This window comes from Cyprinus carpio, chromosome A7 (genome assembly GCF_018340385.1).
Source record: "Cyprinus carpio isolate SPL01 chromosome A7, ASM1834038v1, whole genome shotgun sequence".
In the NCBI taxonomy this organism is placed as follows: Eukaryota; Metazoa; Chordata; class Actinopteri; order Cypriniformes; family Cyprinidae; genus Cyprinus; species Cyprinus carpio.
This window is the reverse complement of record NC_056578.1, coordinates 12143514-12164624: the sequence shown is the minus strand read 5'-3', so window position 1 is coordinate 12164624 and position 21111 is coordinate 12143514. Positions and strand designations below refer to the sequence as shown.

The 21111-nt window shown below is 37.9% G+C and overlaps 1 protein-coding gene across 1 annotated transcript in view; it reads left to right on the top strand.

Moving 5' to 3' along the window:
• The window catches only part of LOC109066016 (chromodomain-helicase-DNA-binding protein 3-like), a 47374-nt gene extending 30995 nt beyond the window's left edge, over positions 1-16379 (top strand). The window contains exons 32-40 of the mRNA XM_042759706.1: positions 204-438; positions 533-667; positions 930-1058; positions 5018-5126; positions 5401-5539; positions 6476-6671; positions 9726-9889; positions 10734-10860; positions 14302-16379. Of these exons, the coding sequence (XP_042615640.1) occupies positions 204-438; positions 533-667; positions 930-1058; positions 5018-5126; positions 5401-5539; positions 6476-6671; positions 9726-9889; positions 10734-10860; positions 14302-14507 (1440 nt within the window). The 3' untranslated portion in view covers positions 14508-16379. The remainder of the gene's footprint in view (positions 1-203; positions 439-532; positions 668-929; positions 1059-5017; positions 5127-5400; positions 5540-6475; positions 6672-9725; positions 9890-10733; positions 10861-14301) is intronic.
• Positions 16380-21111: the final 4732 nt, after the last annotated feature.

Below are 21111 nucleotides of genomic sequence, written 5' to 3'. Positions count from 1 at the left end.
GAATGGTGACCAAAACTTTACTGATGTTTTATTAAGTTAATTGCGTCCTTTTTCACTCCAAGAAAATCACCATAAGAGCTTAACAAAGCACATTAAACTCTCTTTCAGTTGCATTATCATCAACACACAGCGAATTACACAAGACACTTAAAATGATGCTGAAGAAGCTCAAATGAAGAACGTGTTTCTTTCTCTTCTTCCAGACTTCCACCACAGTGAAAGAGTGTGAAAAAGATCTTGTAACCAGTGAAAAAGCTCAGACATCCGAAAGTCCAACAAAAGCTTCTGATGATTCAAAAACAAAGGAAAGTCCTGCCATTTCTCAGTCTTCTCCAAAAGAAAAGAGTGAGAAAGAAAAACAAGAGGATGAGAGCACTGAAAAAGAGACCTCTCCAGAGAAAACGTCAGATTCTCCATCTGTTAAAGACGAGAGCAGAGGTAACTGCTGCAGCATATGGGGAAATCTGATTGGCTGTAGTGCCAGTCAGTCATTTTATTGTGATTTGTGGTTGATTGTTGTCTGTCATTACAGAGGCTTTGAAAGTGGACAAGGGAGAGAAACGAGAAAAGGCTGGAGAAGAAAAGGAGAAGAGTGAAGTGACATCTCCTCCCACTGAAACAACCGAAAAGAAAGAAAAATTAGATCAATCTTCTGACGTCAAAAAAGGTGAACATTACAATGCTACCCTTTCTTTCTTAGCATTGTGTAAATTATATAGTTGTATAGAGAAGAATGAAGAACTACTGGACTAAAGTTGTTTATGCAGTCTATCACACATATTTACAAAAACTAAGTACAGCACCTAAAGTCAGTGGTGCAGTCATTATTACCACTGAAGTTAAGCCTTCATTTTTTTTCTTTTAATGTAGGGAATAAATAACTGAACTAAACACTGAACTAAATGTTTTTCTTGTCCATCGGGTCACAGAGGAGGTGAAGGGTGAGAAGGATGCTGTGAAGGAGGTCAGAGGACAGAGAGAGGAGGTGCCCAAAGGTAACGGCAAACCCACAGAGCGTCCACGATTTATGTTCAATATCGCAGATGGAGGATTCACAGGTAAATACCAATAAAATTGTTTAATGCTGCTGTGCCACTTTGTCTTTGTTGAAATAATTAATTTGTTGAAGCTTTCTGTAAGCATTCCCATTTATCTGCTGTTGACACCACAAGAACTTGCACAGCCCCACCAATACAGGAAAAAAATTAAATTCATATATACAGTGCCCTCCATAAGTATTGGAACAGTAAAGACAAAATTGCTTCAACACATAAATGTTTTACCAAATAAAAAGGACAGCACTTTTAGAGTTCATTCCACTATTTGATGTGAGCATAAGTATTGGAACAGTTGAATTTAAGGCAGATGTAAAAGATTAAAAGCTAATATTTAGTTGCAGATCTCTTGGATGCAATCAGAGCAGTGAGTCTGCAACCCATAGACATCACCAGACTCTTGGTCTTATGCTGTGAAATGCTTTTCTCCAGCCTTTAATGCAGCCAATTCCAACTGTTGCTTGTTCTGGGGAGTTTCTGTCTTTAGTCTCCTCTTCATCTGGTGAAATTAATTTTCAATCAGATTTAAATCTGGAGATTGATTTGGGCAATCTAAGACTTTACATTTCTTTGCCCTGATAAAGTCCTTGACTGAACTGGCAGGGTGTTTTGGGTCATTGTCCTGATCCAATATGAAGTGCTTTCAAATGAGTTTGGTGGCATTTTCTTGAATTTTGGTAGCCAATATATATAAAATATGATTTTGTACCCTTCCAAATTCATTCTGTTACTGCCATTATATATTAAGTCATCATTAAAATGAAGAGGTGCTGTTCTAGAGACAGCCATGCATGCCCATGCCATGACACCACCTCCACCAAGCTTTACAGATGAGGTTGTATGCTAAGGATCATTTGCAGTTCCCTTTTTTTCTCCACACTTTTGCTTTCCAATCACTTAGATAAAGGTTAATCTTTCTCTCTTCGGTCCATCAACTCAGTTCCAAAACTCTACACTCACATTTGTGAAGAATCTTGCCTTTCTATTTTTGGTGCTGATCAGGGGTTTGCATCTTGCTGTGTAGCTTCTGTAATTCTGTGTCAAATTCTCCTGCGGACTGTAGATTGATAGAGCATTGCCCCAGCTTTCTGGAGGTTGTTGGCGATTTTACAGACGTGTATTTTAGGGTTAATTTTCACTGCTTTTATGATTTGTCTCTCATCAACTACTATTGTTTTTCTCAGCTGATCAGGTCGTCGTTTGTTGCTGATGTCGCCGGTAGTTTCCGAACACTTGATTTCTCCATGCTATTTGTTTTTCCTATAGTTCTAATTGACTTCCTCTTTTCTTTTAGCATCCAAATTGCTTGCTTTTCTTTCAGAGACGGCTTCCTCATCTTCATCCTGGTTTGTGTGTGTCATCATCGAATGCTAGACTTAGAATGCAGAAGCAATGGATATAACTGATAAGACACATTCCCTGCTTTTAATATCTGAAGAATTAATGCAACAGGACACAGCTGAACACTTAGAAAGACCTGTGAGGCAACTGTTCCAATACTTATGCTCACATCAGATAGGGAGATGAAACTCTAAAAGTGCTGATCTTCTTAGCTGGTAAAACATCTGTGTGTTGAATCACCCAATAATAAAATGTGACATTCTGTAGTTTTGTCTCATATTCATCTTTTAATCATCTTCTTGACTCCACAGCAAACAGAACAAATTTGTCTGTACTGTTCCAGTACTTATGGAAGGCACTGTGTGTATATATATATATATATATATATATATATATATATATATATATATATATATATATATATATATATAATATGTGTGTGTGTGTGTGTGTGTGTGTGTGTGTGTGTGTGTGTGTATACACTAGTCAACATTTGAAGTGGATCAAAACCTTTCATCAAAGTTGTCCTAAAACCAAAATGTGTTCTTGTCTTAGGACAACTTTTGATGAACTTTTTGATCCACTTCAACTGTGTGTGACTACTGTGTGTGTGTGTGTGTATATATATATATATATATATATATATATATATATATATATATATATATATATATATATATATATATATATATATATATATAATGTGTATATGTGTGTGTGTGTGTATATATATATATATATATATATATATATATATATATTCTAATTATATGTTGTATATCTTTTTCAAATGTAAAATAAATTTTGTTTAAATTCAAATGGCAAAATGTATTGCAAAATGAGAAGCAATTTAAGTGGCAAGACAATATATAGCTAATATATATATATATATATATAATATATATATATATATATATATATATATATATATATATAGATATATATATATATATAGATAGATAGATAGATAGATAGATAGATAGATTGATTGATTGATAGATATAAATAATTAAGATTAGCTAAAAGAATGTTTTGAAACACGGTCCAGTTCAATAGATGTATATATACATTTGAATATATATTTACTAATATATTTACTAATTTTAAGATTTTTTGGCCTATTTTGAAATATATATATATATATATATTTTTCTGTTTAGCAAGACTTTCTTAAGTACTTTAATGAGCTGGCAAGAGCAAAATACATATTTCACACAACTCATTTTGAATGGCAGTCAAGGCAGAAAGACCTTATTTGTCTCCTTACGGTGTAATTATAGGGGCTAACTGGACCATGTTTAGAAACATTATTTTTTAAATTTAGTTTGGTGCTAATAGCACTGAAATGACACCCTGCAGCTTTAAGGATGCAGTGTCAAAAATCATATCGCTAATTTAGCAGATCACATCATTTATATATTAGCGATTCTGTCGCTTCCAAGCGGCTAGCCATCTTGATCCATGCTTATCCTTAAAACATCACGCTAGTTCATTGTTTGCCAACGTTATATAAAGGTGCTTTCTCATGTATAATAAAGCATGTACTGTTATGATAAAATGCAATGGAACAGTGTGTTGTCGAGGTAACATGACAGTGTGGTCACATTCTGAAGAGCAGTTCAGTTTCTGTTGAGTGGTTTTACCAGGAACGGCAAGCAGTAATTTCATCTGTCAGTGGTTTACAAAGGCTTCCCTTAGATTAGTTTCCATCATTCACCATTGATTATTTCCTAAAATGACGTGTTGAAATAAAAAACCTATGATTTTATGCATTCAGCTTATATTCATGGTCAGTCAGCATGTAAACGCACACTTGTATTTATGTTTTGTGTGCAGATACTGTATAAGTGCATACATCAGTATTTCTCTGTGAGACTACTATGAATAATTGGTATGTGGTAAGGGTTGATACTGTAATGGGAGTATTGGGAATATAAAGGGAGAGTGCAGGAGTAGGAGTACCATTTTCTCGTTACAAATTCTAGAAAATCTTTTGATTAATTTTTTCATCTACTATGATTCATCACCTGACTAATATAATCAAGGCACAGGTCACTTGAAAAAAAAAAACATTGTATTTCCATTTTTCTTCCATTTTAAACTGTTAACTACCCAGATATGCTCCACCCTTTAGGTATTGGACTACTATGCTAGGTACCCCAACAGAAGGGTCCCAAAAAAAGTGGTACAGTACGGTTCGCTATTTTGGTACCAATCACAACTTCTGACAATGGAAACAGAAATAATTGCGTACCGTACTGTATTGTACTGAACCGTACCGCTCGGTAGAAATGAGGCTTTATTTCTTTGATTTTTTCCCAGCCCCAGTGACCATAAATAGTTTCAGTTCCCAGAAGCCAATCACTTTATGTAGTTTATTTTACAGCTTTAAAAGAGAACAACTAAACATCAAGGATTTTTTACTTAGCGTTCATAAACATTTCACCAGCACTGAGAAAAAATTTCAAGCAAACACAAAGCATACATTCTACACTCTGGAGTAGATTATAGCTAGATAACACGATTAACACGCATTGTTACCTTTTGTTTATTTACTTGTCAGCAGGTATAAATGGATGTAACTGATATCTGGCCGTGTTGTGTTTTTCTTCAATTCACAGAACTCCACACTCTTTGGCAGAATGAGGAGCGGGCGGCCATTTCATCAGGCAAGATCAATGAGATCTGGCACCGACGGCACGACTTCTGGCTGCTAGCAGGCATCGTGTGGTATCCTTGGAGATAGGCTGCTGTCACCGTAGAAATAATCCAGTTCCATGAATGTATATTTATACTGCATTTGCTAAATGAAGAGTTTGTTTACAGCTCAAAGCCAAGAAGAACATGGAAATAAAATGAGAGTTCCTAAAAATACACATTTCCTTTAGCTAATGCTACAGACAGCGATATTCTTGTAGTGAAAATAAAGATCTTTGCATTTGAACACATGTCATGGTCTAGTGTAGTGTGACAGGTTTGAACTCTGATCCTTGACCTGTTGAAGCCATGGCTATGCTCGGTGGCAGGACATTCAGAACGACCCGCAGTTCGCCATCGTAAAAAAACCTCAAAAAACAAAACAAAAAAAGAAAAACCTCATAGATAAAAAAAAACAACCTCCCCGACACGCTTTAAGGTATGTTGTAAATAGAGAATATAAGTTTATACGTTTTTTCATTTTGTTTGTTGTGATATCCGTGGTGGAGTTTAATTTGGTTTTCACTGTGGCTAGTTATTTTACTCTCTTTGTCTTGCGTTGCGGTAGGTCATTGTTTGACAGCTGCCTCTTTTGTTCTTTCATTTGTATCGTAATTATATACTTCTGTGTCTTTTTTTGGCTTGCTTCTTACTCTACCTTTTGTTCTGCTGTTTGTATGACTCCTGCCTGAAGATTTGATCTCTACACATTGACACGTCACAATCGCAAACCTGAATATGCTGACACGCATTCTTGTGAAACAGCCATGTCTCATTGTTTTTCCTGTTATTCTTTTCATGACATGTTTCATATCCTTTTCTGTACATCCTCCTTTTTCTTTTCTCAGCCTCCCTCGCTCTCTTTCGCTCTCTCTGTCTTTCTCTTTCTTCACTTACATAATTCTGAATGCATTGAGCAACCCGAGAGCCGCCGTTATTCCAGTGGAACTTCTTTTAATTGGAAGCTGGTGCTTTCTCATGCTCATAAATCACTAGAATGATTCCCTTATTCCAGAGTTATTTTTCTGTCAATTCTGTTCAATAAATTTCTTAATTCCCTATTATTTTATTTTGTTATATATTTTTAAATGCTTTTATTCAGCAAGGATGCCTTAAGATACTCAAAAGTGATCACAGTGGTGTTTATAAAGGTATGTACATCTAAGTTGGTATGAATAAAATAGTAACATAAAATCCATATAAAATATAATATATGCCTTTTGAAGCACCATTGCTTTAGCCGTACACATTTAGATGGTCTTCTCTAGCCGCTGTGCCACTTCATATAATCATTGGGTTGTCTGAACAACTAGCTGACTAATTTAGTAAACATACAGTATAGTTTTACACATGTCTATATGTAAGATATGTCTCTCTCTCAGTTGCTAGAGCAGGCCCTGGTGATAGAGGAGCAATTGCGTCGGGCTGCATACCTCAACATGACCCAGGACCCAACTCACCCGGCCATGGCCCTGAACGCTCGCTTTGCTGAGGTTGAATGTCTAGCAGAGTCCCATCAACATCTCAGCAAGGAATCGCTCGCAGGAAACAAACCTGCCAATGCTGTCTTGCATAAGGGTGAGGAATCCTGTGTGAGTGTCTGTGTGTGTGATTTATCTCATAAATATCTTTATATTAAAAATGAGAGGGAATATGTTTGTGTGTAACTCAGACAAAGTTTGCTGGCGTCTTGAGGGTCTGATAAAAGGCTTCTGAATAGATCCAGTGGGAATAGTGCTCCTGGCAGCTCTGATATGGGAACAGTTCAAGAACACCAGGCACTTTTAATGTCCTGGAGTTTTCTCAAGCTTGTTTTTTAATCTGTACCGATAAACCATTTATTGGATACCAGTTCACTTGGCTTGTCACTCTTATATTTGTCTGAAATTGCTGAGAGAGCTGCTATTAAATTTCACTTTTGACAGTCAGAATCCATTATGTCACTTTCAGTTAGCTGTCTAAACTGTCAAATCACTTTCAAAACTGATATTGAGAAAAAGGTGCTTCTTTGATAAGCTTTAAAAAAGTGCTACTTGAGTATTATTAATATACTAATAGTATTTAGTAATGTTTTGAATTTAATAAGTTAACTTTGTCACACTTCCCTAATGCGAGGAACGAGGAGACAAGGCATAAACTCACAAAAGTCTTTTAATCCAAGGGGTAGCACAGGCAGACAAGAACACGGGAGACTCAGGGGTAGACATACAATCTCAGACAAAGACAGACAGCACAGACTTTGGCTAATAAACACAGGGCAATCAGGGGAACACAGGTGTACAAAATGACTAATTAACTAAACTAGGACAGGAACATGACCAAATAAGGAAAAACAGGAACAGAAACAAGGGCAAAACATGACAGAATAGTCCAGAATCCTGACATATCGCCACCCTCCTGGAAGGTGCGTCCTCACACCTTAGATGTGTGGGAACTAAGGAGGAGGTTCTGGAGGAGGATGGACACCCTGGAGGGGGCCGGCAGACAGAGACCAGGGAGGAGACGATGGAGGGAGGAGACAGGAGGGGCTTGGTGCAGGAGGAGTCCAGCTGGACCCAGGCCACCGCCATAATGACGGCCCACGGTGGAGCCGACAGATGAAGGAGCCATGGAGGAGGAATGGCTGCCGATTCCAGGGGGCCCACCAACAGTGGCGGAGAAGGAGGTGGAGGAGCCTGAGGTGGAGACGGCGAGCCAATGAGCCAGGGCGACGGGGAGGATATGGAGGTCCTAGGCAGAGCCGATGGTGCCGGCAAATGACATGAAGATGTGGACAGTGACAGAGGATTGAGGTGGAGCCGAGGAGACGATGGAGCCTGGCGGAGCTTGTGGACTGCTGGGCCACGGTGGAGAGGAGGGAGCTAGGAGCCATGGTGGACCCAACAGGTCAAGTCCAAACCTCAGAGGCAGAGTTAAAGGAGACTACAGCCAAAGCGACGCTGGAGGATGGCAGTCCCACGGAGCTCACACCACATAGATGGTGGGCTGAGGGCAAGCAGAGGGGCTGCCAGACGACAATGGTGGGAGGGCGGGCATTCATGAGCCTCCAGGCATTTGGGGCTACACTCTGGATCAGGAGCCCTCTCCTCTTCGTTTTGGCACTTATGCCATCCCATACTCAGCTCACCCTCAGCCGTGGTGCAGGGGGTGGAGCTCCTCACCTTGCTCACACCATCCGTGGCTTTCTCCCTCGTGGCAGTCATTGTTGCCGGCTTACACACCTTGACTGACGTCACGGTCTCTGGCTCCGTGGTGATCCTCAGTTCTGTCGCTCTTTACGGCGATGGCTCAAACTCCTCAGAACCTGTCTCTAACAGAGATCCACTCCTCCACACTCACCGGGGAGATGGTGGGCTGAGCTCTGGGTCAAGAATGGCACTGGTGATAAACTCCTGGGAACCGGTGGGAAACGGAGATCCATTTCTCACCAGTGTCCACTCCACAAAAGGCAGTGAATTCCGCTCGAGGGCCATCTTTGGACGATGACACTCTGCACACGGTGTTGAGGCTGACATCATAGAACACGCAGAGTGCGTCGTCCGGATAGGTGGCGAGATGGGCAATTGCCAGAAACAGTCTGGTACGACCCCCGAGCGATTTATCCCCCTGCTCTAGCAGGATGTGGATGTATTCAGGGCAACGGTGGGGGATCCATTGGGGCACACAACGGAAACAAAAGCACGGAGAGAAAAACAGAAACAAAACGGAGGGGAAACACAGAATAAACTGTTTTTTTGGTATGAGAGTCTGTCACACTGCCCTAAGGCGAGAAACGAGTAGACAAGGTGTAAACTCACAAAAGTCTTTTAATCCAAGAGGGGAAACACAAGCAGACAGGAGACTCAGGAGTAGACATACAATCTCAGACAAAGACAGACAGCACAGACTTGGGCTAGTAAACACAGGGCAATCCGGGGAACACAGGTGTACAAAATGACTAATTAACTAAACTAGGACAGGAACATGACCAAATAAGGAAAAACAGGAACAAAAACAAGGCCAAAACACTACACAGAATAGTCCAGAATCCTGACAAACTTTTATTTTTATATTTTCAGGTTTAATTTGAGTTTAAGTTTTAGTAAATTTGTAGTCATGTTTGTTTTAAATATTTCATTTGAAAAGTTTTAGTTTTAGTAATATTAGCACTTCAACTTCAACTTATTCTATTTCAAAGTTTTTCATCAAATATTTATATTTCATTTTATTTCAGTTTTATTTAAATTCATGAAAATGTTTTTTTTTTTTTTTCAGTTTCAATTTTACTTTAAGTTAACAGTATCAACACTGTTCAAAATCTCTTCAAAGAACAGTTTTGGAAATATTTAATCTGTTTTCAGGTTTAATGAATTTCAAAGTATATGGTAAAGAATCTAATATAATAATTCTTCACACTCTTTTAGTTGTTAAAGTCGACATTCTTAATTCATGTTCCTGGTCTTATTTATCAGTACATGTTATTCCAGAAAAAGTGTGCTTTCATAAAAGTTTAAAGCAAGGAGATGTACTTGATTATCTCAGGAAGCCTATAAACAGTATTCTTTCTATTACCTTCAACTTTACAACCAAATCCTGTCTGCTCCCGTTTGTTTCTACAACATTGGCATGATGTAATTATGGACATTTTTGTAGTTCTTAACCAACTGGAGGAGCTTCTGAGTGACATGAAGGCAGATGTAATGCGGCTCCCAGCCACACTCTCTAGAGTCCCGCCGATCACAGCCCGCCTGCAGATGTCAGAGAGAAGCATCCTCAGCAGACTGGCCAACAAAGGCAACGAGACACACACACCGCCGGTAAATACACAAACACATATTAAATAATTAAATATAAATAATTGCAAAATACACTACCACTCAAAAGGTTGGGCTCAGTACTTTCTTTCAGCAAGGATGCATTAAATTGATTAAACTGACAGTAAAGGCTTTTTATAATGTTACTACAGATTTCTGTTTCAAATAAATGCTTTTGAGCTTTCAAAAAATCCTGAAAAGAAAAATATCATGGTTTCCACAAAAATATTACTGTTTTCAGGCAGCACTGATAATAAAAATGTTTCTTGGGCAGCAATTCAGCATATTAGAGTGATTTCTGAAGGGTCATGTGACACTGAAGACTGGAGTAATGATGCTGAAAATTCAGCTTTGCATCACAGGAATAAATTACATTTTAAAATTAAGTAACAGAAAATGGTAATTTGAAATTGCAGTATTTCACATTTTTACTGTATTTTTGATTAAATAAATGCGGCCGTGATGAGCATATGAAACTCGTTGAAAAATCGTACTGACCGAAAACAGTGTACATACACTCTTCACACGTGGCAAATCCTCAGGCTTGTAAATAGTTAACTATTAATATATTTATATTTGTATAAATAAATTATAAATGTATTCATGCTATTGAAATATATTTATAATGACTGACACTGAAAGGAATTAATAAATAATATAAAAGTAAATATGTAAATATGCTCCCATTTGTTGCAGCCATTTGCCATTAACAAAATATGCAGTGTTTCAAAATAAATCTTATACATAAACTCTGAGATAAGTTTGTATTTTTTTTAGCTGCTTGAAACTAAATCTCTTTGCTTTATCAGGTTTATAACACACACACTCTCTTTCTCTCTTCATCTAGCCTATTCCTCCAGGCCCGTACGCCACCCCACAGAACTACGGCCCTCCCTTCACACCTGCACCTTCAGCGGCTCTCACTCTGGCTGGGGCCAACTACAACCAGATGCCCCCTGGCGCTTTCATATCAGGTCAGTTTTGCTGATCCTTCCCCAAAACAGCCTCCAGTGATCTCATACTCTGGTTACTCTGAACCATTATAAAGGCTTTTCATTTGCACTAATGAAAAAGCATATCAGCGTTTGTTAACTGCTCATATTAAACGAGGTATGTTTGCATGCAAAAGCACTTGAGGTAGTAAAACTGTTGATTTGAATTTTTTTGATTTTAGAAACAATCTGTGTTGTGCTGTGTATGTGTATATATGGTATTGATATATGGTTATGTGTATATATGGTCTGAGTGTCTTTTTTTAAGAAATAAAAAGGAAAATGCTGTGATGTGGAATTCTAAACATAAATTTCTTAAATGACAAAGTTTGATTGAAATCTGTTTTGACCAGCTGGGGGTACTGATGTGTATGTTTGGTTGGTTTTGAAAGGCTGATTTGCTTGCCATCTGTTGGTCATGGCAGTCTCAAAATGTGAAAACAAAGTGCTTCTTGTAAGCAGCTCTGGATTATAATATCTGTTGGATGGTGAAATGGTGAGGTAAATTTTTTGGGATGTTAAATTCTCCTGTCACAGCGTAATATGCAGAGACAGCTATAAGTAGGCCGTTCATAGGTTGATTCTTCCAAAAAGAATAAACACTGTGGCTCTGTGGTGCTATCAAAACATTGCTCTACAAGTTTGAGCATCCAGTGTTATGAGTTAGGGCCGGCCAATGACAGATGGAGAGGTCAGTGTTCTGAAAACCTGTTTGCAAACAATCATTATTTTTGCAGTTCCTTTTGGTGACAAGTTGTGTAGAATGTACTTTACCTTTAAGGCTTGACAAATTCTTGATAAAGGTACTAAAATGTAAGCAGATTTGTAAATAAAATGCACCATACACATATAAAACACCAGCGAAAATGAATGAATTGTTTTTGCAACCTTCCCCATAAAAAGGTGTAAGTACATTTGTTTTTTTTTTTATTAAATTGCAATTTATTGCACGAAAATCTCTCTAACTTTACCTACACATTACACATTGTCCTAAAAACATCCAGTTAGGAAGCAAATGAGATGTTCATACAGCAGTTGTTTCAGATTGAATTGGTATTACAGCTGATTTAAACCAATACTGTAAGTCGTTTTGTTTCGTTTCGTTTGAGTCATTTGTGAATCAGACTACACCAGTGTTAAATTAGTATTATTTGTATACTATTATAGATATTTTGAAATGGTTTTTATTTTTATTTTTTCAGTTTTTATTTTCATTTTTAACTTTAGTATATTTTTTAGTTATTTTATGTGGTTTTGTCAATTTTTTTTATTACTATTTAGGTTTCATTTATTTTTATTTCAGTTTTATTTTTTATTTTTTTCCCAGTTAGTAATCTTAGTGATTCATCTTATTTCAGTTAGTTGCCAAGGCAGCATTTCTAATATTTGGAACTTTTTAGTTTAAGTTTTTATCTAATATTGATATTTTACTTTATTTCAGCTTTATTTCAATTAACAAATGTGTTTTTAATAGTTTTAGTTTTTAGCAAGCAGTGATTTATTAGTTGATAAATGGACAGCTCTTTATAACCTTACCATCTAATTAATGTGGCAAAATCCACATGATTCAACTTTCCTCTGGTTTTCTCCCTCTGTTTTTTCCTGTGCTTTCTCTCTCAGTCTATTTGTGTTTATGTGGGCGAGGGCGTATATGTGGATGTACGAATGCTCTATTTCACAATAAGTCGTGAGGTCAGTGTATGAGAGCCTGGATTTGACATTTGGGATGTAGTTTCTTTATAAAGCACTGATTCTTAAAAAAGGTTTATCAGTTATCAAACCTGAAATGATTGCCACAGATTGCAGTATTTAGTGGTTTAGTATTTAGTATTTTTAATCGTAAAACACGGTTACAAATTTAATCCTTGCTTAATATGTCACTTTTCAGAAGTGGAAAAAAAAATACACTGACACAAGTCATATTTCTGCAGAAATATGATTCTGGTTAGCACACTTAATTACATTTTAATTTGAGAGGGACCCCATGTAATTTTGGCAAAATTATTTCACGTTTTCCATCTTTGGTCCAAGAGAACAGGTTAGCCCCGCCATTGAGTTTATTGTTTCAATATTAGCTCTGTAACAGCATATGTCTGCAGGAAGCACTGAGAAAAACAAATGTAGTTGTTTTTGTTTGCCGTTTTTGGTTTATTCTTTCAGAGGCCATCGTCCTGGCTGTTTTTACCCATACAGAGTCGAAGGGTTTCTGGATTGAGTGTCCTGATACCAATCTTTCTACCACAGCTTCTAAGGGAGGCATATTTTCTTGCCATGGTGCTTTTTCTGAAAATGTCATTACAATTATCCAGAACCTTAGCCCTGCCAGGAATCGCTCAGCCGAGGGAACTTTTTTTTTTTTTTTTGCTTTTCTACTAAGATATTTTTAAGAGAGTAAAAAAAAAAACATAAAGAAACACAAATGTGCTTGTGCTTTTACACCGTTTTTTTAAACCCCCTGGAGGCAGAACTAGACTCTCGCTCGCTCGCTCGCTTGCTCTCTCTTTGTTTGTCTCTCTCTCTTTCAGTCTCTGTCTGTCACTGAAATAGCCCCGGACTTCAGATCCTGGTGGGTGCAGAGGCTGATTGAGTTTGTTGAGGCTGTACACGCCGAACCCTCGCCTGGCTAAAAATATGCCCCACTTGGGGCCCGTTTGAACCCTCTGGTCCCTGATTAAGACAACTGCGGTGACCCCAGTTTAAACCGAGCCAGGGAGCAAGATGAAAACAGCATGCCAGACTAAACAAAAAATCAGAGAGAGAAAGAGATATAAAAGAAAAGAAAAAAATGAAGGACAGACTGTGTTGATCTGTTTAACGTACTCCATAATAGGACATTTTTTGGACCCAGTCAGACATCTCTCTAAAAGACAGAGGAAGAAGTGAGAGGGGGGAGAGAGACAAAATGGAGTGTGAGCTCTGCTTTGCCTGTGTAAAAATCCCATCTCTCTCAGTCATTCTTAAAGTTGTCAGAAATAAAGACCTTGGCGAGCATGTCTTGTTTTCTTTTTTAAGTCATTGCCACTTAAACTCTTACCGTTTTACATGTCATGAACTTTATGAAACAAAAACGTTTAAGACACATTATGTCAACACAAGCAAAAAATGCCTGAACTGCTAACATCTATTTTTTTTTTTTTTTTTACCTTGTGAAAGTTCAGTGCGTGACTGCTCTTGCAGCCAGTGGATATCCTGACTCTGGCTTTCGGGATTATTTGTAAGAGCGGGAGACACAAAACTGGGAGATTTTATGCTTTTTTTTTTTTTTTTTTTTTTTTTTTCGAGAGAAGGTGTCCTTCCAGCCTCCTGCCTACAGTTAATGGGTTTTTTTCTGTTTTCTCAATATTGAGGACTGATGCTATGCCACTGATTGACCACTCCCAACCCCCCCAGTGTCTACAGTCTGCCCCCTTTCTGCCTCCACAGAAGCTCCGTCCTGCCTGAAGACCAAGGAACATGATGTGCTGCAGCGCCAGAGGGTGGTGGACCTGTGGAAGGACGGCAAGTCGGAAGGGTCAATTGGGCAAGAGCTTCGCATGCCCAAATCCACTGTGCACAGCATCATCGTCAAGTATCGCCTCAGCAACACGGTGGAGAACCTGCCACGAAACGGACGGCCCAAAAAACCATGACCTGAAAGAGCGATGGATGGAGGATGAGAGGGATGAAATGACTATAGAATGTGAGGGGCAGAAAGGCTAGAAAAAAAAACATGAATAAACTAGAGAGGATTTGTAGGGTACAAGGAGGTGGAAATGTCTGAAAATATTGTAGCCGAGAGAATATTGTAGCAGGCTAGAAGGAGCTGCTGGACTTCTTCAGAGAGGATACTCTTCAGGCAACATGGTTAATAATAGATAGACAAAATGCAAATGCAAAAGAGAGAAATGAAGTAGGGAAAAGAGAGCTGAAACGAGAGCCGCTTGGACGATGAAAACACAGACCTCTTCTGCCCTTTCCAACACTTTTTTTCTCTCTCACTCTCTCTCCTTGCCCCCTCCATTCCCTCTCTTTCATTTGTCGATCCGAGAAAAGTCCCAGTAGATTAATTTGTCATTTGGCCAAAGGAGCGAGAGCACTCATTTAAGTGCCCGAAACCTTCCCTCCCTAATTCCACCACAAATCACTATTTCTCTGCATCACTTTATACAGTATCTCTCTTTCTTTTAACATTTATCCACTCTCCTTCTCTCTCACACGCACATGCTGCCTCACAAAGTCAAAAGTGAAGGATTCCAAAGACGGCAGTTTTTCCAAAATACCACAAGTTTGTTTTCTGTCATTAATACCCCTGACCCAATCAAAATTGTTTTGGAACTGAGGCACAGTGGAGTGGAACTATCTTTATCCTGGAAACTGCGGACCTCTTGAAAAACTCTCCAGCCACGGACTCTCTGCATTCCTAAATCAGGACTGTGAAATGTTAAACTGGCACGAAATCACTCCATATATATGAAGACTGACTCTTCATCACAGCGACCTGTCCAGTGGGGTGATGCAGAGAGATATATCTGCACCTGATCTGAGATTAGTTGTATGATTTTCCAGAGCTAATGTATTGAAGGAATGCGCTGATCCTGGGTCAGAAGACCTTCATTCTGAGCGTGCACACGATTCAGTCGGTCTGACCAAATTCCTGTGCTGTGCTAGAGCCAGATTCAATCCCCAGCAGGACGTTTATACAGTACATGACTGTTGTATGAGAACTCCCTGCATTCTACAAAAATGCACAAACACTCCCACGTGTGCACACTCATGCACGCTTGAGAGCCACTTAAGTAGCTCTGTATTTTCCACCACATTGTGTGTTTTATTGTAATGGCAGATGAGTGTGCATGGTCTTGCAGTGTCAGTGAACTGAAGCTGATTGTGCATATGTTTGTGTTCGGGTGTGAGTGTACTGTACGAGTGAAGATTCAGGGCTGCTGGTGTGTGAGTGATTAATTGTGTGAGTGTGCTGGTTGTTTGGAGAGGCTGGCTCACTGAGGCAAGCTGCCATCTCTGCATGTTTTTCTGGTTTACTGAGAAGTAGAGAGGCTGGTGTGCAGGAGCAAAACTGGGTGCCCTCAGATAATGTTTGGTCAGAGAAAGTGGCATACAGAGATGTTTTAAAGGTAGACAGTCTGAGAAAGAGCTCTGAATAACACTTTTATGGGCGACTAGTGCATATTTTGATTAACGTGTTGATTTTTTCATCAATTAATTGGGATGAAAAGGTCAAATTTATTTTGTAAAAGCAAGTTAATCCACGTTGCCCGGTGTTCTCTTCCAAACACTGCAAATTGAAGGCTGTAAAAACAAATATAGATGTATAAAAGTGGGCTTTACTAAACACAATGGGCAATAAAATGAATAAAATAAAATATAAATGTTACAAAAATCAACTGTTTACAGGAACACAAACATTTCCAGACATAGAGTTTGGGGTTAGTAAGGTTTGTTTAATGTTTTTGAAAGATGTGTGTTATATTCACCGAGGCTGCATTAATTTGATATATCATTCTAATATGCTGATTTGGTGCTCAAGAATAATTTTCTTTCTTAATATCAATGTTGAATAGTTGTGCCGCTTAATATTTTTGTGTAAACCATGATACATTGTTTTCAGGATTCTTTGAACAGAAAGCTGAAAGCTTTGTAACATCATAAATGTCTTCACTGTCCATTTGATCAATCAGCATTCATTTCTTTGTAAAAATATATCTTACAGTCCCCTAACTTTTGAACAGTACTATTGTAACGTGTTAATATAATTTTTTCTGAATAGGTTTTCCTGTAAAGGACTTTTTATATTTATATCTCATTAGAGTTACCGCTCTGTTAAAAATATTTGTACTAGTGTTGCATGTATTTCAATTACATAATTAAATGGGATATTTAAAATCCAAATTTAACATCCAACAAAAAATATTTCATCAAAATTAATTATTGACATAAAGTGAAGACTTTTGAGTAAACCAAGGCCCAATTAATAGATAACGATAATCTTGTTTTATATTTCATTTGTTTTGATCATTTTTAATATTCATTATTATTGATTTTATCAATTAATCATTACAGCCCTAGACATGAGAGGCAGACAGCCTGGCAAGAGAGACAAAACTAAATGAAAGAGTCAGTCTGAGAGAGTGAAAGACAGAAAGACTTGTCTGACAGAAACACACAGTCTGAAAGAGACATTTTGGAATAGCGAGACAGTCTGGTTAAAAAAAGGAATCTGAGAGAGACCGTCTGGCAAAAAGAAGCAGCCTGAAAGACAGTGAGACAGTCTGTGAGAGAGACAGTCTGAGTGAGAAAGCCAGATAGTTCCAAAATTGTTGATTGTAGAAGCAGAGAGTCAAGTCACTCCGAGATCTGAATCTGAGTAATGAATTATTTTCCTTGGCTCATGCTGCAGGAGTATGCAATACAACGTTCAGAGATATGAAAGTCACCCAGCGGGTCTCTAGCTCAGCATTTCCCCCTTGTAAAGAGCCTCAATGCATTCCAAGCTCTCTCCAGACGCGTTCCCATCTGAAGGCCATGCATTCTTCTTCTCTTATTGCATGTTTACGAAACGGTGCCAGTCTTAATCAGATAATTGAACTCAAGCGTTAGCATTAGCCCGTTCCAGTGCACACATTTCTTTTTTGCACACTCCAGTACATTAATCTCAGCCAAAACCTGTAGCACAACAAACGACTCTAGCGAGATTGTCCTTGGAAAAACTTTGGTTGTGTAATTTTGAGGAACACATGCCAAGAGGGATTGTTCCTTTGAAGAACTTGCAACTGTTCCTTAGTTCCCTGCATGTTTAGGCCTGAGACAAAACAGGTACCCCGAGTGCACAGTCAAGGTGGCTGTCAGTCACCTTGTGTTCAGGATATTGTGCAACAAATTAATTACATTTTGATTTTGAAAAAGATGCAGTTCTTCAAACCAAAGGTAGTAAATGTTATAACCCCATTTATAGAGTAGAATAGTATAGAATAGCGACATATCCGCATGATCATCTTGAACGTGAGTAAAATCGACAAATCTCTTGCAAAACTCTGAATTGTGCAGATTCCTGTTAAAAAAGACTAGATTTTGCCCATGAAATTTCACTGAGCAATGGTAAACGTAACCGTAACTTTATATTGTAGGTCATGTATAATCATTTCATGCGTTCACTAGAACACGTACAGTACTGTAGGATGTTCCCAGCAGGACAGTTGGACGTGTCTTAGAAGTTTATATATGATTTGAGTCATACTGTGAGTTTGCAAAAAAAAAAAGCTACACGTACAGCAAATGAAGCTAAAAAGTTTGAAACACTATACACTCACTATGTGCTTGTGTGTGGTGATGAACTAAAATACTCAGTACTGTTGTCCTCACATACATTTCTTTATAGAAGACAAGGTTTTGTATTATTATTATTACTGTGTATGGTATATATAGTATACTCTGACTGTATGCAAGTTTACCCATTAAAGGATGTTAACAATGGAGCTCAGTGTGGATGTATTTATTTATTTGTCTTCGGCTAGGTAGGGATGTGCTATATATTGGTACTGTATCACTTATTAGTAATGAATAATGTTTATTGGTTGATTTTGGATACTTAATTGTGCATGTTAATTTCCCCTATTTTTACATTTAGGTTACCATTGCTGGCATCTATGCTGGCAACTACAAGTTAATGTTTAAAAACGCTTTAAATTAGTGACAGATCTTTTCTTCCATATTGTTACTTAAATCTGAGGAAAAAGAATAATTGAAAAAAAAAAAGAAAAATAAACTGCATAATGGGACTTGGTTCTATCCATTGGTTGTTAAGTTGGATTTTAAGGTGTGGGTGTATATACATAGATGAATGCTTCACTGTAAGACCAATAAAATATTAATTTACAAAACTGATACTGTAGGAAGAATTTTCATCTCATGTTGAATTTGATTGTAATATTTATCTCAAAATTATCATCTGTCTTTTATACTTTCAGTTATAATGTTGTAATACCTAAACTCACATCTAAAACGACTGTAATCCAAAAGATTTCTTTTGAACGTCTGTTAATCTTTGTTGATCTCTTGATCATGTTGCTTTGGATAGAAGCTAAATGACTGCTTTCAAAACAATGTTAGAAAAGCCAGTTGGTCAAATTAATTCATAATTGTGTACAAGTCTTCAAGTGTGTAATTTACACACACACACACACACACACATATATATATATATAATACTCTGCAATGATAGCATTAATGATGACTTTTAACCAAATTTAAAACTGAGGATCAACTTTATCTTAATATTAGAAAAAAGTCCAAACTTATGGATGATTTCTGTGTGAAAACACAAATATGTGCATATTCCCAGTTAGTGAATGAAACTTAATGAGACAGAGAAAAGAGGAAGGAGAAGTCATCCGGTGAGAAATGGAAAATGTGATACAATAAAGATTAGGTCAGATTCAACTTTCAACTATAATTAGTCTACAGATCATTAACTTCCCTTACTTTATGTTTCCCTACAGTGTTGAACGGACCCCCCATGTCGGTAAAGAAAGAGAGGGAGGCAGAGCTTCTAATGGCACGGAGGGAACAGCGCAGCGGGGAGGTGATCTGCATCGACGACTGAATTCACACACACACACACACACACACACACACACACGCTGACTCAGTCAAAGGACATCTGCATGCAAACGTAAACACACAACTATTCCTCAACACATACATGCACACATGCACCTGCAGTTGACGAATGAACAGACTACCCTCAGTATCACGGCAGCACTTTCATGACACCTCGAGTTACAGCTACTCAGACTTCAGCAGAGCTTAGGCTCGCCTTTGGTTATTTCCTCCTGTACACATACTGTATGTGCGCATACACACACACACAAATATTTCCTTTCCTCTCATAACTATCTGTCCCAAATCAGCTTCAGACCAATCCACACGCTCACGTTCATCCCCTCGCTAGCGCCCCTCGACACAGACATGAAGCTGCATGTATGTGGAATAGCTTCACATTACCCGCAGTGATTTGTTTTCCAATAGCATGCACCTCACAGTCCACGCTTTAGTCAAGTGCATTGAGCTGTGCCGACTCAAGCATTGTGCAATCTTTCAAGCTAGCGTGACTGTTTTGGAGAGGCCATGCGCCATCAACAAGCTACAATCTTAAAGCAATCTTTAATGTTAATGCTTTAACAGGATTGTCATCATTTACGTTCCAAACCTTTATGACTTACTTTCTTCAATAAAACACAAAAGAACTGTCGAGATTTTGTTTTGTTTTGTTTTTTTCGCCCATACAATAAAAAGTCAATGGGGTCCAAAGAACCCTTTGACTTTCGTTGAATGGTCCAAAAACACATTTTCCAGAATATCGTTTGTTCCACAGAAGAAAGAAGGTCAAACAAGTTTGGAATGACATTGATGGCAGAAATTTCATTTTAGAGTGAACTGTCCCTTTAAGAGGATTTTGGTGGTTTGGGAGGATATACACATATTTTTACGTAAAAAAGAGGGGAGAAAAAATAACAGTACCCTAGTCTGTTTTCTTCATCTTTAAAAAAAAAAAGAAAAAATTGAGGTAAAGTTTATAACCTACCACGACAGTAAGGAAGTAATGTATAATGTCCGATTAATACAGTATTGGCTGCAGTATTGTCTTGGGATAAAAAGACAAGTTTGTTATGAAGTTTTATTTAGCCTTATATTGGGACATCAAGCATTAATATGTAAGTTCCCTGCCTTTTTAACTATGGACCCTTAATCTTGTGTTACGGTGAGGTGAAGAGGGTTCAAAAGCATCTTCAAACCTCCAGAATAGTGTTCAAGATTGTTACTGAAGCACGTTTGGCAGTCCTACACTTTCCAAACTCCTCTTTCACTCTTTCTCTGTCATCCCCCATCCCTTCACCCCCACCTTATTTCATTCAAACGAATCGCTTACATCTCAATCCTATCCTTTCTTCACATTTCTACTCGTTTTTACAAAGCTCTTTGATATTGTTTGCGTATTTAAACGAAGTTTTATTGTGTTCTCCTGTTTTTAACCTTGTTATTACAACTAAGATTATTGTTGTTGCTCTTGATGTTGTCCTTGATTGCTAAGCTTCTACCAAATGAAAATAATAAAACATTGATGCATTGTATGTTTGGTCCATGACATTTCTCTATACCGGACCTCTTGTAATAATATTCCACAAAGAGGTCAAAAGGACTTCAGATTGATTGATATCATTGCTATCTAACGGACATCGC